Source organism: Salmo trutta, chromosome 5 (genome assembly GCF_901001165.1).
Source record: "Salmo trutta chromosome 5, fSalTru1.1, whole genome shotgun sequence".
NCBI lineage: Eukaryota > Metazoa > Chordata > Actinopteri > Salmoniformes > Salmonidae > Salmo > Salmo trutta.
In genome coordinates, this window is record NC_042961.1 from 43,207,322 (window position 1) to 43,221,863 (window position 14,542).

The following is a 14,542-nucleotide window of genomic DNA, read 5'->3' on the forward strand; positions in this document are numbered from 1 at the left end:
AAAACATGACTGTCCTATTGGCATATGCCTACAAGCAACGCTTACAACGTGACTATCATATTCCCACCCAGTGACACGCATCTCACTTTTAGTCTTCAAATAATTATCACGTGGCTTAAAATGCTGTGTATAAAAGTGTGATAATACACTTAGGCGTTTACAAGCATTTACATTAAGTTCTAAATCACTCCCAATCATTCCCACTGGGCACACACTGGTTGAATCAACGTTGTTTCCACGTAATTTCAATTGAAATCGAACCAACGTGGAATAGACGTTGAATTGACGGATGTGCCCAGTGAGTTGTTTGCACTTGGGTGGTATGTCTGTGAGACAGCCTTGTCTCCGGTGTGAAACAAAACACGCTGCACATAACAAAAGTTAAAAATAGCCGTTTTAACATTTCGTCACCATTTCTATATTTGTGTATTGTTAAGACTAGCTGCAACGGGTTCGTCCCATCACACAATGCCTATTCTGTTCATCTCCCAAGTTCAGGCTTGGAGTTGGAGCAACTAAACATATCCATTATACAGTAGGCCTAAAGCTTAATGCGTTCATTTTGTTCACGCCTGTGGAAGCGCGCACCGGTTCAGAAATAGCTAATCATTTTAGATGCTTTATGCTTCCAGTATGGAATGTCTGTAGTGCCGGCGTGTCCAATGGCATCCGAAGTGACAGTCCGGAGTGCCACTGTTGGCCAGCGGCGCAGCGCACAGCAATACCTCCACTAGGATCCTGTGGTTGATTCTCTGGACATCAGGGAGTGAAGTAGGGAATCCTGGGGACCTCTAACTCTATTGTTTCTTTTCTATCCCATGCCAAATGTAAAATAGACAGCATAAAAGGCGTGCATAATGCAATGGAAACAATGGACTCGTCCGACAAAAATCGAACTTACCCAAAGTCCACCGTCGTGTTAAAAAAGCGCATGCCAGATAGCAAGGATACCACTGGGACGCAAGACGAGTCGAAGTACGTTGAATTGAATGATTTACTTGACATAGATACAGACGACACGAACACTGTCACCGGTGAGGGGAGCCAAATGGCGATTGACGAGGGCAACGGTGGCTCGAGAGCAGAAAAGAAAACTTCTGGAGACGGAGACCTGATGAGTAAGGTGACTGATCATATCAACGGCGACAAATTAAAGGGGGATATTAACACAAAGGAGTGTGCCAAGGGCTATCTATCAGGGTTTCTTGGAACGGTCTGCTTCTCTGAGGTTCCTAACCTGAATGAAAACATGATGGACTCTCCCGAATCCCCTAGATACGTTGGTAATAGGGAGGTCACTGCGGAGTGGACACCGGAAAAGGACGCATTTGAGGATGTAGAAAATATGCCCGTTGACAATGAAGATTTACAATACACCGACATGTTAACCGGGCAAAGTGAATCGGATGATGATGTGAGCTTGGTGCTGACCGGTGATTGTGAAGATTGCGTGCCTTGCAGTACCGAGGAGGATGAGCCTCATTACATAACCACGCACGAGATCCAGCTCTCCGAGCTTTCAGATCACGATGTCGATAATGATATCGGACAGGGGTGGGATGATAACCAGATCTACTCTTTTGTAGATTATGCTGCTTTTGACGGCGATGGAACGATGGCAGGAAGAGAGAAGAGGGTGAAAAGCAATCAGGGTCAGGCTAATAGCGGAGCGGCAGTCAGCACTAAGCTGGAAAGTGATCTCGGGGACAGGGACAAGTGCGCCATCTCAGATGAAAGTCTGTCAAAGAACCAAAATAATGTTATAGGACAGATCCACCTGTCAATCAAAACGACTTCTCGAGCTATAAATGAGCCTAGCAACGTCCAAGAAAATGAAAATATTATTTATCATGCCAAGCACGCCGGAGACATGAGTCGCTATGTTTTTAGAGGAGCTGGTGATGCAAATACGGAGAATGTCTGTGATAGTGCTAAGTGTTTCATAGCCGCCCCCGGACGCTTGCACTTTGGCAAGAAATTAAAAGGGAAAGATGTTAACGACTATTCCAGCGGTGCGTCCAGCGCCGTCAGTGAACTTGACGATGCGGATAAGGAAGTGCGCAACTTGACTGCCAGAGCGTTCAAGAGTTTAGCATACCCATATTTTGATGCCATCAATTTCAGTACCTCCAGCGAGTCCTCCGCCTCCGAGCTGGGGTTGAACAGGTGGTCAACTTTTGTTGACCTTAAATATGGCAACATGAACATGTCTCAGGGACGCGAACCAAATACAGGGTCTAATAAAAGTTCTACGTCATCCTCTGAAATTGCTAAGAATAAAGACAATAAAGGATATAAGGGTTTGGCACTGGCTAATACTAAACCGCCCCCGAACAAGCTCTTTGCTTTGAATGGTGCTCTTTCTGGTCCCTATAACGCATCTTCTGCAGCAAAGAAACTTGAGCTTATGGGAAAATTTGGGACGGGGCATGGTGGAGTTATCACGCTGACAGAAACATTAAATATTCGTTGTAATGTCAAATCAGGGCTGCCTGGGAGCGAAAGGCGCTCGAAATTTGCACAAAACGCAACAGGATCACGTTCCACAGATGAAGTTACCAGCACCTTGCCAAGCGTCCAGGGGAATGAGGCCAGCAAGCAACCCTGTAATGCAGGGGAAACCATGGAAGGCACACACAAGAAAGCAATATTCGCCTCGAGCCTTCTTAAAAATGTAATTTCTAAGAAAATGCAGTTTGAGCAGGAGCGCAAAATGGAGAGGGGGGAGATACGCGAGTCTTATCACGCTCCATCTCACTGCCTTCTCCAACAAGAGCCTGAAATTGCGCACATGGAGAGGGAGAGGGCTACACCGAAAGAGTCCAAGGATTTCCGAAGGCAAAGCCCGAAATACTCAGAGGCGAGTTCTGACTTAACTATTGTTTGTGTCGATGAACTAGGGGACTTAGTGGACACAAGCTCGTGCGATGCCAAGGACGAATGTCGGAGACAAGACACTTTAACTCTTGCACCAGAAACGAATTTAGCGTCGACAAATGAAGTAGGATTCGATACTAAAAAAGGAGCATTCGAAGCGGCCAACAACACACTGCTACGCAGCCAAAATAGCGCATTCAGATCCTGGAGGGACGGTGAGCTAGAGTTTCAAAAGGAACATATAAACGATAAAACTCCGGAGGGGAAACCGTCTTCGTCCAACGACAACCAGGGGGAAACGGACTTGTACACCGATTCAGGCAACAGTGAGCTAACTAAAATGTTACATTTGTTTGTGCCAAGTATCCAACAACTGTCCAATGAGAGAGAAGTTTCAAAACAGCTGCCGACTATGAATTATTCGACCCGCGCGGCCGCGGATCAAGGAGAGGGAGGAGGTATGAAATTACGCGCCAACAACACCCTATACGTGGCTGGTCCGAGGAGAGTGGTAACATCCAAATCACCGGAAATTAAAATTAGTTTACGGAGTGTAAAAGAAAACAAAAGCGACCCGTTCAACGTTGCAAAGCTGGTGCCTTCCAATATAGGCTGCAACTCAGTCAACCTGATAAAGGCAGGCGACGAGTCCAGATGTCAAGCGCTCGCCGCAGCGTTGAAGGGTGAGTCCTCCGAAAAAGTACCACACTTCACGGTCAGAGACATACGAGACCACAGGGGCAAGCTGCAAACACCTATACACCAAGTTAGAGACGTGCGTAAATTGGTTAAAAGTTCTTATCACTTTGTGTCGTTGGATAATAACGCCACCGCCGGCGACCTTAACTCAGATCAAAAGCTTTTCAAACAGGGGTCTTATCGAAACCCTGCGTCGCTTTCCCCCATAATAATAAAGTGTCAGTCTGTGAATACCAATGGGAATGGGAATGGGAAGCAATCTGGAAATCTAATTGATTATTCTAAACCTAGGCTCATCGAGGATTCATTTGAAGTTGACAGGTCATCACCCCAGCAAGAGGGCACCAAAAGCGGCATCCACCAACCGACATGGAGAGAGCCATTAAGCAATACAAAACAACTGAAAGGTGATTCGTCTGAAGGTCCCATTGGACTTGTAATTGAAACCAGAACAGCTTCTAGAAAACAGGATAAAACACCTGAGTTCGGTGACAAGACAAAACCTGAGTGTAAAATGTCCAACCTGGGTGCCTTCGAGAAATTACAGGCTGCAGTCAAAACCATGGAGCAGTTGTATGTTTTTGATAGAAATGAGTGGAAGAGGAAATCAGAGCCACACTCCATATTATCAGACAGTCATGTGCTCTCTCTCATATCCAGCGAGGAGCATGGGCCAGAGGAGGAGGGAGTGAATGTGGCCAATGCCGTGGCCGTGCCAACATTTAACATGGACAAGCTCATCCGGAGAGACTCATACCCTAACTCTGACAAATCCCTGCCTGCTGCGACCGCCCTGCCTGTCTGCGAAACGACACCAGCCAAACGAGAGGCGAAAGAGCCCCCAAAGACTTTTCACATTCCCATCAGCCGGGATGTGCCCAAATCCCTGGCTCAGCTAGGTGGAACACCAATGGGCACCAATAATGTGTTTAATGTCAGCTCCATGGGTTCAGGAAACCCCCCCACAAATAACAATAACAAGGCATCATCACAGCCACATGCTGTATCACAATCACCTTACTGCAAAGGCTTCAGCCCGGTGTCTCCTAAACTTCCGGTGTCAGTGAAGATCTCCCAGCAGCTCAGAAAGGCAGAGGAGAGACAGAGGGAGAGACAGAGGGAGAGACAGAGGGAGAGACAGAGGGAGACGGCCAACAGTATGAAGGCAGACATGCCCTTCCAGTTCAGCAGAGCCTCAGCTGAGCACGAAAACTACCTCACCATGCCCGTCAAGTCTCATGCCACCAGCACCAAGCAAGCCGCTGCGTCCGCTGGCGGTGGATGCGAGAAGACAGCAATTTACACCTTCCCCGCCACGGGCACCAAGACCCAGATGGCCAGCCCACCCGGTTATTGCGGCACCAGGAGGCAGGAAGAGACCCGACAGTCCCCACAGAAACGCTCCACCATCGTCATGGAGACTAGAGCCCAGGACACGCCAACTGCCACCATCTACCACATGCCCATGGCTCAGAGCATGGCGTCTGCCCAACCACAGATGTACTGCTTCTCCCCAACCATGTCCCCACAAGCCATCCCCCAGGTTGACCACTACCAGCGCACCCAGAGAAAGATGCTCTTTGACCCCAGCACAGGGAACTACTACCTGGTGGACACCCCCGTCCAGCAGGCCACCCGCCGCCTCTTCGACCCCGAGACGGGCCAGTATGTGGACGTGCCCATGTCCCAGCAGCCCATGTCTCCCATGTCCATGTCCATGCCCCAAATGCCCATGCCCATGTCCATGTCCATGCCTATGCCCATCTCGCCTTTAGCCCTGAGCCCCGGCTCCTATGGCCCCACCTACATGATCTACCCAGGCTTCATGCCCGCCATGCCCAGCACGCCTACCCTGATCCCCACAAGAATGCAGTCGCAGCTCTCCATGCCATCGGAGCAGGAAGACTCCGGAGACAAAGGCGGTTCCTCCCTGCCAGACTACATGGACATGGAGAGTCCTTACTACATGGCCACAGGGTCTGGGAAGTCTCCCTTGGCTGGAGGCTCCAGTATGGGCCACGTCCAGCAGCAGGGCAGGCCGGGGGTCCAGGGCTTTTCCAACGGGAAGCAGCCAGTGATCAGCATCACCTCCCAGCAGGGGCCACGCATCATCGCCCCGCCCTCTTTCGATGGGACCACCATGAGCTTTGTGGTGGAGCACAGGTAAACGGCAGGACCTGTCAAATGATACGTAAGTGATTTCTTTTGAGTACTCTATCATATAGTATGGCTGCATTAAGACAGACAGACCTTCTTATATTTCTTTCTTCTCACTAATCAGCGTAATTTACATCCTAATTATGACAGTATAATTGATCTTAATCACTTGCACACCAATGTATCTTTCCCTCCACTATAATGGAGTAAAACATCTATGGATATTGTTCCAGGTGATTTTTGGTGTCAAGTCTTAGGCTATTTTAAGGGAGGATTGATGGGTGACATTTCAGTCCAAAAAACATAATAATGCTGTTTCAAATGAATAAGTCGGGATCATAGAATAGAAGAACATCTTAACTACAAAAATACTCCTCTTCTTAACTACAAAAATATGTGTCTAGGCCGAGACGTCTTGTACAAACCAGTTCCAGTGTAAACATGTCCTTACAGTGAAAGAGGTACAGTATTTTCCCAGGTGGGAGCCCTTAGAACCAGTTAATTAACATATCACTACTGCAGCTAATAACGTGTGTAGACAGAGACAGAAGGTGTTGCAGGTGACCTGAATCCCCGTGTTTATGAGCCTGTTGGCATTCTGCAACAGTTATTTATTCCAGTAAAGGGAATGAATAGGTGGTAACTCCCTCCTGAGTAACACAACTCTAGCATGCACAAACTTTTGACCTTTAACCTCTCTCCAGACCTGGTATCAAAACAGCTCTGTTTAAAACAAGTGACATTAACCCCCTGCTATTTTTAAGCATGCTGTTTGGGATGAAGGATACAGTTCTATTCGGCTAAGGCGAGCTCATTTCACCTGCAGACATGCCTCTCTTGCAGTGTTTCTCAACTCCAGTCCTAGGTTGCACGTTTGTATGCTAGCCCTGCGCAAGCACGCCTGATTCAACTGCTGAACTCAACACCAGGCCCTTTATATGTTGAATCAGGTGTGCTTGAACTTGGCTGAAACATGTGCAACCTTGGGAGTGGGGTGTTCAAGGGACAGAGTTAAGAAACACTGTTTACCCACATCTCAATGTATACTAGCTGCTTCCAGTAACCGAATTATGTGCCATATTAAAGGTATCGAGGATGATATCAGGGATAGGAGACCTGGGCTGGCCCAGAGTGGCATTGGTCGGTGTTTGCTGGGGAAGGGGAAGAGGCGTGGCCAGGCCAGCATAGCTAGGGGGCCGGGGGAGGGAGGGAAAGGTCAGTGCAATGCAAGGCACTTGTTGTGCTGATACAGGGGTAGGCCAGCTGCTGCTGGAAATCAAGGCTCTTGGCTGTGGCAACGCAGGGCTGCAACGGCGTCAACCTTTTTATAGGACACAGTCACGCAGAAGGGAAAAAGTGAGAAGTGGACCAGCATCTCCGGCACTCAGCCATTACATAAACAAATCATGGGCACATACAGTATCAGTAGGGAGGCAAGCACAGCAGACATCGGGACTTCCCCTACCCAACTAAAAAGTTTTATACCAAGTACACTACATGGCCAAAGGTATGTGGACACCCCTTCATATTAGGGGATTTGGCTATTTCAGCCACACCCATTGCTGACAGGTGTATAAAATCGAGCACACAGCCATGCAATCTCAATAGACAAACATTGGCAGTAGAATGGCCCGTACTGAAAAGCTCAGTGATTTTTAACGTGGCACCGTCATTGGATGCCACCGTTCCAACAAGTCAGTTCGTCAAATTTCTGCCTTGCTAGAGCTGCCCCAGTCAACGGTAAGTGCTGTTTGTGAAGTGAAGTGGAAACTTCTAGGAGCAACAACGGCTCAGCCGCGAAGTGGTAGGCCACCCATGCTCACAGAATGGGACCGCCGAATGCTGATGCAGGTAAACATCATCTGTCCTTGGTTGCAACACTCACTACCGAGTTCCAAACGGCCTCTGAAAGCAACGTCAGCACAAGAACTGTTCGTCGGGAGCTTCATGAAATGGGTTTCCATGGCCGAGCAGCCTAAGACCACCATGCGCAATGCCAAGTGTCGCCACACGTGGTGTAAAGCTCACCGCCATTGGACTATGGAGAGGTGGAAACGTGTTCTCTGGTGTGATGAATCATGCTTCATCATCTGGCAGTCCAACTTGACAAATCTGGGTTTGGTGGAGTTTGGTGGAGGAGGAATAATGGTCTGGGGCTGTTTATCATGGTTAAGGCTCCTTAGTTCCAGTGAAGGGAAATCTTAACGCTACACCATACAATGACATTCTAGGCGATTCTGGGCTTCCAACTTTGTGGCAACAGTTTTGGGAAGGCCCTTTCCTGTTTCAGCATGAAATGCCCCCGTGCACAAGGTGAGGTCCACACAGAAATTGTCGAGATCGGTGTGGAACTTGACTAGCCTGCACAGAGCCCTGACCTCAACACCACTGAAAACCTTTGCGATGAATTGGAAAGCCGACTGCGAGCCAGGTCTAATCGCCCAACATCAGTGCCCGACCTCACTAATTCTCTTGTAACTGAGTGGAAGCAAGTCCCCACAGCAATGTTCCAACATCTAGTGGAAAGCCTTCCCAGCAGAGTGGAGGCTGTTATAGCAGCAAAGGGAGGACCATCTCCATATTACTGCCCATGATTTTGGAATTAGATGTTCGACGAGCAGGTGTCCACATACACCTTGGTTATGGTTATACAACAAGGACTATTAACATTAATTGCAGAAAAATGTTGTGTTGTAATTCCTGCAGTTGTTTTTGGGGGTGGGAATACTTTATTTGAAGATTTGAAGGATATTTATTTCCATACCTGCCACATTCATTTGTAGCAGTAAATAATCATGATTCTTTAGGTACACTCTTAAAAAAAGGGTTCCAAAATGGTTCTTCGTCTGTCCCCATAGGATAACTCTTTTTAGTTCCAGGTAAAACCCTTTTTTGTTTCCGATAGAACCCTTTTTGGTTCCAGGTAGAACCCACTGTGGAAAGGGTTTTACATGGAACCCAAAAGGATTCTACCTGGAACCAAAAAGGGTTCTTCAAAGGGTTCTCCTACAGGCACAGCTGAAGTACCCTTTTAGGTTCTAGATAGCACCTTTTTTTCTTCAACTAAAGTGTTAACGTTTTATGTAGGAACCATGACAAGTTAACAGTTTCCTAATCCTAATCTCCCATTATCTTGTGTTCTGTTTCCCACACAGGAGTGACTTTTGACGTGTCCTGATGTGTTCTGGGCCCTCCAGTGCCGCTAATCCTACCGTCTGGACTCTATGGTTCATGGTCATCAATGCCGGTCGTCATGGTCATCACGGTGTTTGGTCATCTCAATCAACACAATCAACCGATTGTTATTGCCTCACCTTTCTGAAGTAGGCTACCCCTCAATCCCCCTTTCTTTTCTTAACAACTCTGTGTTCAATTTGGGAGTTTGGCAGAAATGTTTAATTGTAAAAAAAAAATATCCACTAGTTAATGTCGTTTTTTACCTTGTGCTGTATATTTTATGTACATGTTTGATTTTGTGTCATTTTGATTTCATATTGCAATACTCATGCAATGCAATATAACCTCATGCAATTGTTCTCGCAGGCATTGTCATGATAATCAATTTAATCAGGACATTGAATTAATAATAGTAATCATGTATTTTCACATAAGAAAAGCATGATTGTCAAACCCACCCTCCATTGGTTATTAATAAGATTAGGCTCCAAATCCATTCATGTGGGACCCCCAGCATTGCCCCTTTGTTATAGCCCAGCATTAACACACCTGTGCCAACAAATCAAGGGTTGATGAGTTAAATCAGGTGTGCAAGTGCTGGGCTAAAAATAAGTGCTCACTGAGAGGTTCCTAGGTATGGATTGGGAAACATGTGGTAGACATTTTCTTTGTCGCATTCTCCACACTAGAGGTTTATGTTCTAAAATGCACAACTTCCGGAAGGGTGCAGGTTGTCCCATTTATTTCTTTAGCAAGTACATGAGGCATGACAGCATACTTGGAGAGCACACTTGAACTAAATTCTCAGGAGAATGGAAGAGGGCTTATATCTCTCTTTGTATCTTTATTGACCTTGATCTGAACCTGTACTTGGCTTCCTCCCTTCTCTCTGTTACGGTGCCACCTGCTGTTTGCTTTCTCCCTGTTGGTGAGTTCAGTTCAGTACACTATAATCTTGTATTGTTTTAATTGTTTAAAAAACTATATGTTGCCAACAATATTAGCACTAAAAACAATTATGGTGGACATTCTATTTCCTTTCTGAATCTTGTTATTGTTTTACTATTGAAAATGAATGAGCGCTTGTCTTGAATACAAATTATGCAGTATGTGGTTTGGTTTGATATACTTCTACTGAAATTGGTATGTTGTTGCCTGTTTATCTTGGGTATTGTTATTACTGCAATGTCATTAAGTGTTGACAATTTTGCCCTGTCACATTTAAGTGCTCTTAATGCAGGTAGCAAGCACTGTGAGTAAGAGGTGGGTGTTTAGACATTTTCATAAGATTTCATAAAAACACAGCTGAAGATTTGCAGTGTGGAAAGTATTGTTGATGTTTTTATAGTAACAGGGATAGAGTAATCTCACATTTATGAGTTGAAGTCTGTTTTTTTGACAAGCTGATAGGGCTTTCGCTGTATTTAAAAAATATGTTTTCTTTCCAGACCCCCTATACAATATGTGCAAGCGTATTTGTTTTATATTGATGTGTACAGCAAACCACATGCTTTCGGAACTGCTGGCCAGTCCATCCATCTCACTTCATGAGTATGTTTTGGGATTGCTGTTTGATATTTTAAAGGTCCAAAAATAAACAAAAATAGCTGCTTAGCAAAGAGAAATTTCTCAAAAAATAATTTTGCTAGGACTGTCTGGGAGTGGTCTGAGTGGGGAGGGGAAAATTGAAAACTAGCTGGCAGAGAGGTTTGGAACTCTCTTTTTGAATTGTCTATTATTAACAGATTTACAGCCTGGTGATGTCACCAGGCAGGCCAAAACTCCATCCCACCAAAACAGGCTGACATTTCAGGCGGTCTTTTCAAACGTCTCTTACACTAAAAGAGCACGATCATAATTTTCACAGTATTATTCCAACCTAGTGTAGAAATATAGAAAATCACAGGCAAATCACATTGACTGCACTGGGCCTTTAAAGTAACTGTCTAGTGAAAATCAAATTTAATGACTATGTTTTGTTGTTGACTTATCCAATACTCGTATTTGTGGCCAAAGCTGCAATTGGAGAAAAAACACTTTAAACTTGTATCTCAAACAGACCGATTAAAAAATACTTGCTATTTCCTCAGAGGATGATGTCACCTTCCTGAGGAGGATGAGCTGGCCAATCTGCGGTCTACTCGCATTCATATTTTTAATGGCCGGTATATGACCACACCATTCTGTTGTTGGGGTACGCACAGACCATTCCAACACAGAAAAACATACTTAATTACAAATTTTTTTTTAAGGAAAACTATTTCACTCATATTTCATCAAAATCTGGAAACACTAGACAGTTACTTTAATGCAGGATAATACACTTACACAATTTACTTTCATAATTTTACCTGTTTTCATAAATCACACAGGTCTTCATGAAAAAATATATTTGCAGAAGTGGATTGTTTCAGGGTTGGAATTTTTGTAATCCACTACATTTGATGAATATTGCAGCAGAAAAATGTTTAACCTTTGAGGCGTCATTTTGAAAGGTGTATACTAAATATTGGACAGAAGGACTAAAGAATGTTGTGAGGGTATGAGTAAGTCTAAAAATAATGGTTGAAAGGAGGAAGAGAAAGTGAGTGAAAAAAATCATGTGTCTTTTAGATATTGAGGTCTCTCCTTACCGCTGACAATATGGATGGACCTAACGGAAAAGAAAATATAGATTTTTTTTGTGAAACAGCAAAGAAATTGAATACGCCTCTACTGGCCACAGGAAGTGTAGAAAACTAGCAGTTGAAGGAAACAAACAAAGACTTCTTTATGGTGTAAAATATATTGCTACTGCGAATGAATGTGTTTTTGCAAGCAAATGTACATTGAGACTTGTTTAATAAATTTGAAATACTTTTCCAGAACTTGGTCTCCTTTTCTAATTTATTTGATACCAGTGGTGGAAAAAGTACCCAATTCTCATACTTGATGTCACGCTGATATAAAGGATTTGGAGACAGGCGCATGGATACATCATCTGGGTTTTTAATACACCCAAAACAAACATGTATACAAAACACTGGGATGTACCCAAACAAAAGAGCGTGGGTAAACCTCGTAGAACGACACCGGACGAGGCCCGAATACACAACCCATAAAACACGCCGCACAGGCTGAGACAACGCATAGGTACTCACACGACCAACGGACATGGGAACAATAATGGACAGCCAAATGGGGGAAACAAAGGGCACATAAATACAGCTACTAATCAAGGAAATGGGCACCAGGTGTACGTAATGACACAGTGGTCGGCGGGATCCGTGACGCTTGATTAAATGTTAAGATACCTTAATAGAAAATGACACAAGTGAAAGTCAACCCAAGTATTTGGTTTTAAATATGCTTAAGTATCAAAAGTAAAGTAAAAATCTTTTCAAATTCTTTATATTAAGCAAACCAATTTGATTGTTTTTGTCATTTACGGATAGCCAGGGCACACTCCAACACTCAGACATCATTTACAAACTACGCATTTGTGTTTAGTGAGTCCGCCAAATGAGAGGCAGTTGGGATGACCAGGGATGTTCTCTTGATAAGTGTGTGAATTAGACCACTTGTCAGGGAAAATGTATGGAGGAAAATGTATGGAGGTAAAAGTACATTATTTTCTTTGAGAATGTAGTGAAGTAAAAGTAAAAGTTGTCAAAAATATAAATAGTAAAGTACAGATACCCAACAAAAACGGATTAAATAGTACTTTGAAGTATTTTTACTTAATTACTTTACACCATTGTTTGATACTGTATGTTATATAACATTTCTTCGTTGATATGAAGTGAACAGAACACAGGTGTGGTAGTGAGTTCCAGAAAAATTTGAAATATTGATTACAATTTTAAATTGAAGAAATGGTATTCTCTTTATCACCCAAACAAACGAAGCTGCTGCTTCCATAGATGCACTTTTAAGAACTTTTAAGAGAAGGTGGAAAATGTGAAATGTTATACTTAGACCTCAGTAAATGGTATGTGTTCCTGTTATTCAGTATGTGTTTATGCGTGACTGATGAGGTGGACCTTGAACTTTAAGTGAAAGAGCTATGGCATCATCATGTTAATCTGTGTATCTAGGTGTTCATTTAGAAAGATGATACTCTTTCTGGATTCATTTCAAAAGGCCACTAAAGCTAGCAAGTTCATGCTAGTGGTCCTATGTGGCTCAGTTGGTACGAATGTGGCACTAGCAATGCCAGGGTTGAGGGTTTGATTGCCGCTGGGGTCACACATACAACCCTAAAATAAGGGCTGGCTTGCCCTATATGCGGACCACGCACCATGTGTAGGGCTCCTGATGACAGGCCCCTGATGAAAAACAAACAAAACAGTCTCATTGTTGAGAAAACACAAGGTGCAATTTTGAAATATGGTAGTGTATCAGCAGTTTTCCTTCTTATGTCAGTCACAGACAGACCTAGCCATGAAGCATAGAGATGAACTAACGTAATCGCGAGTCATGTTTTGGGCCCATATGAAAATCTGCTTGTTGCATGGGTTGTGAGGTTGAGGGGGCCCAATAAAACCTTGCTTGGCACCCCCGAACAGATAGAGCCGGACTAAAATGTATGCACTCAAGTCCCACAACTTCTGCTATATGGCATATATTATTGGGACTGGAAAACCCCCCACAGAGTCGACTGTATATCATTACTTCACACAAAATTAAAACATGAATGAGCAGTGCTCGAACACAATGAATGAGAAATACCTCTGGACAAATGGAAGGAGAGTATTTTCTGGAAGGTATATTTTTAAAGTATCAACAACATAAGTCAGACCCTTCTCTCATTGCCCTGAGAGACATTACAAAACAAACCAGGACTTCCGGTTTCTAAAACAACAGACTTTGAACAGCAGACCTGTGAGTTTCCGACAATAATCTGCACTGTTTAATCATCACATCATCATTAAAACAAATCAAACTTTATTTACATAGAATGTTTTACAAAAGTAAATGCATTACACATATTTATCTAAAATCCACTGCAAGAATGATTCAGAGTTGCTTTGCTTTCCTAATAGTGTTGTCTACATCCTTCCTTTTTATTCCCAATCCTCTGACAGAAGATCACCTTGGCTTCATTTTCTTAATTTTTTCCTTTGTGGATGTTATCCACATGCTTCAGCAGAAGTGCCTTCTGTTTGAATCCTGCACCACAGACCGATCAGCCATACTCTCCTGTGTAGGTCCCAATATGTTCAGCTAGGTGTCCCTTCTCATAGAAGCTATTCCCGCAGTCACCACAGCTAAATGGTTTTACTCCTGTGTGAGTCAGTATGTTTCCTTAAGTCCCTCTTCTGAATTAAGCTTTTCACACAGTCATCACAGCTAAACGATTTCTCTCTTGTGTGAGTCAGTTTATGCACTGTTAGGTTTGACTTCACATTGAAGCTTTTCCCGCGGTCCCCACAGATAATTGGTTCTCTCCAGTGTGATCCTTCATGTGCTTGGTCAGATGTCTTTTGAGTTTAAAAGTCTTGCCACAAACGTGGCAGATGCAGAGTTTCTCCACATGAGAGAGTTTGACATGGACCTTCAGTTGACAGGTGGAGTTGTAGCGTTTTTTTGCAGAAGAGGCATTTGCTGGGTCTGTTCTTGCCGAGAGTCAAATGCCTTTGTAGGTCAGTTT

The 14,542-nt window shown here is 44.1% G+C and overlaps 1 protein-coding gene across 4 annotated transcripts; it reads left to right on the plus strand.

The window, feature by feature from the left end:
* The first annotated feature begins 281 nt into the window (after positions 1-281).
* c5h4orf54 (chromosome 5 C4orf54 homolog) lies at positions 282-11,777 on the plus strand. 4 transcript variants are annotated; one of them, XM_029753735.1, is made up of 3 exons: positions 308-3,560; positions 3,868-5,767; positions 8,889-11,777. In XM_029753735.1, the coding sequence occupies exons 1-2, from the start codon at positions 3,532-3,534 to the stop codon at positions 5,741-5,743; spliced, it is 1,905 nt and encodes a 634-aa protein (XP_029609595.1). In that variant the 5' UTR covers positions 308-3,531; the 3' UTR covers positions 5,744-5,767; positions 8,889-11,777. The 4 variants fall into 4 exon arrangements, with proteins under 4 accessions (XP_029609594.1, XP_029609593.1, XP_029609595.1 ...); XM_029753734.1 differs by lacking the exon at positions 8,889-11,777 and having other exon boundaries at positions 282-3,560; positions 3,868-4,167; XM_029753733.1 differs by lacking the exon at positions 8,889-11,777 and adding an exon at positions 6,138-7,078 and having other exon boundaries at positions 306-5,767.
* Positions 11,778-14,542: the final 2,765 nt, after the last annotated feature.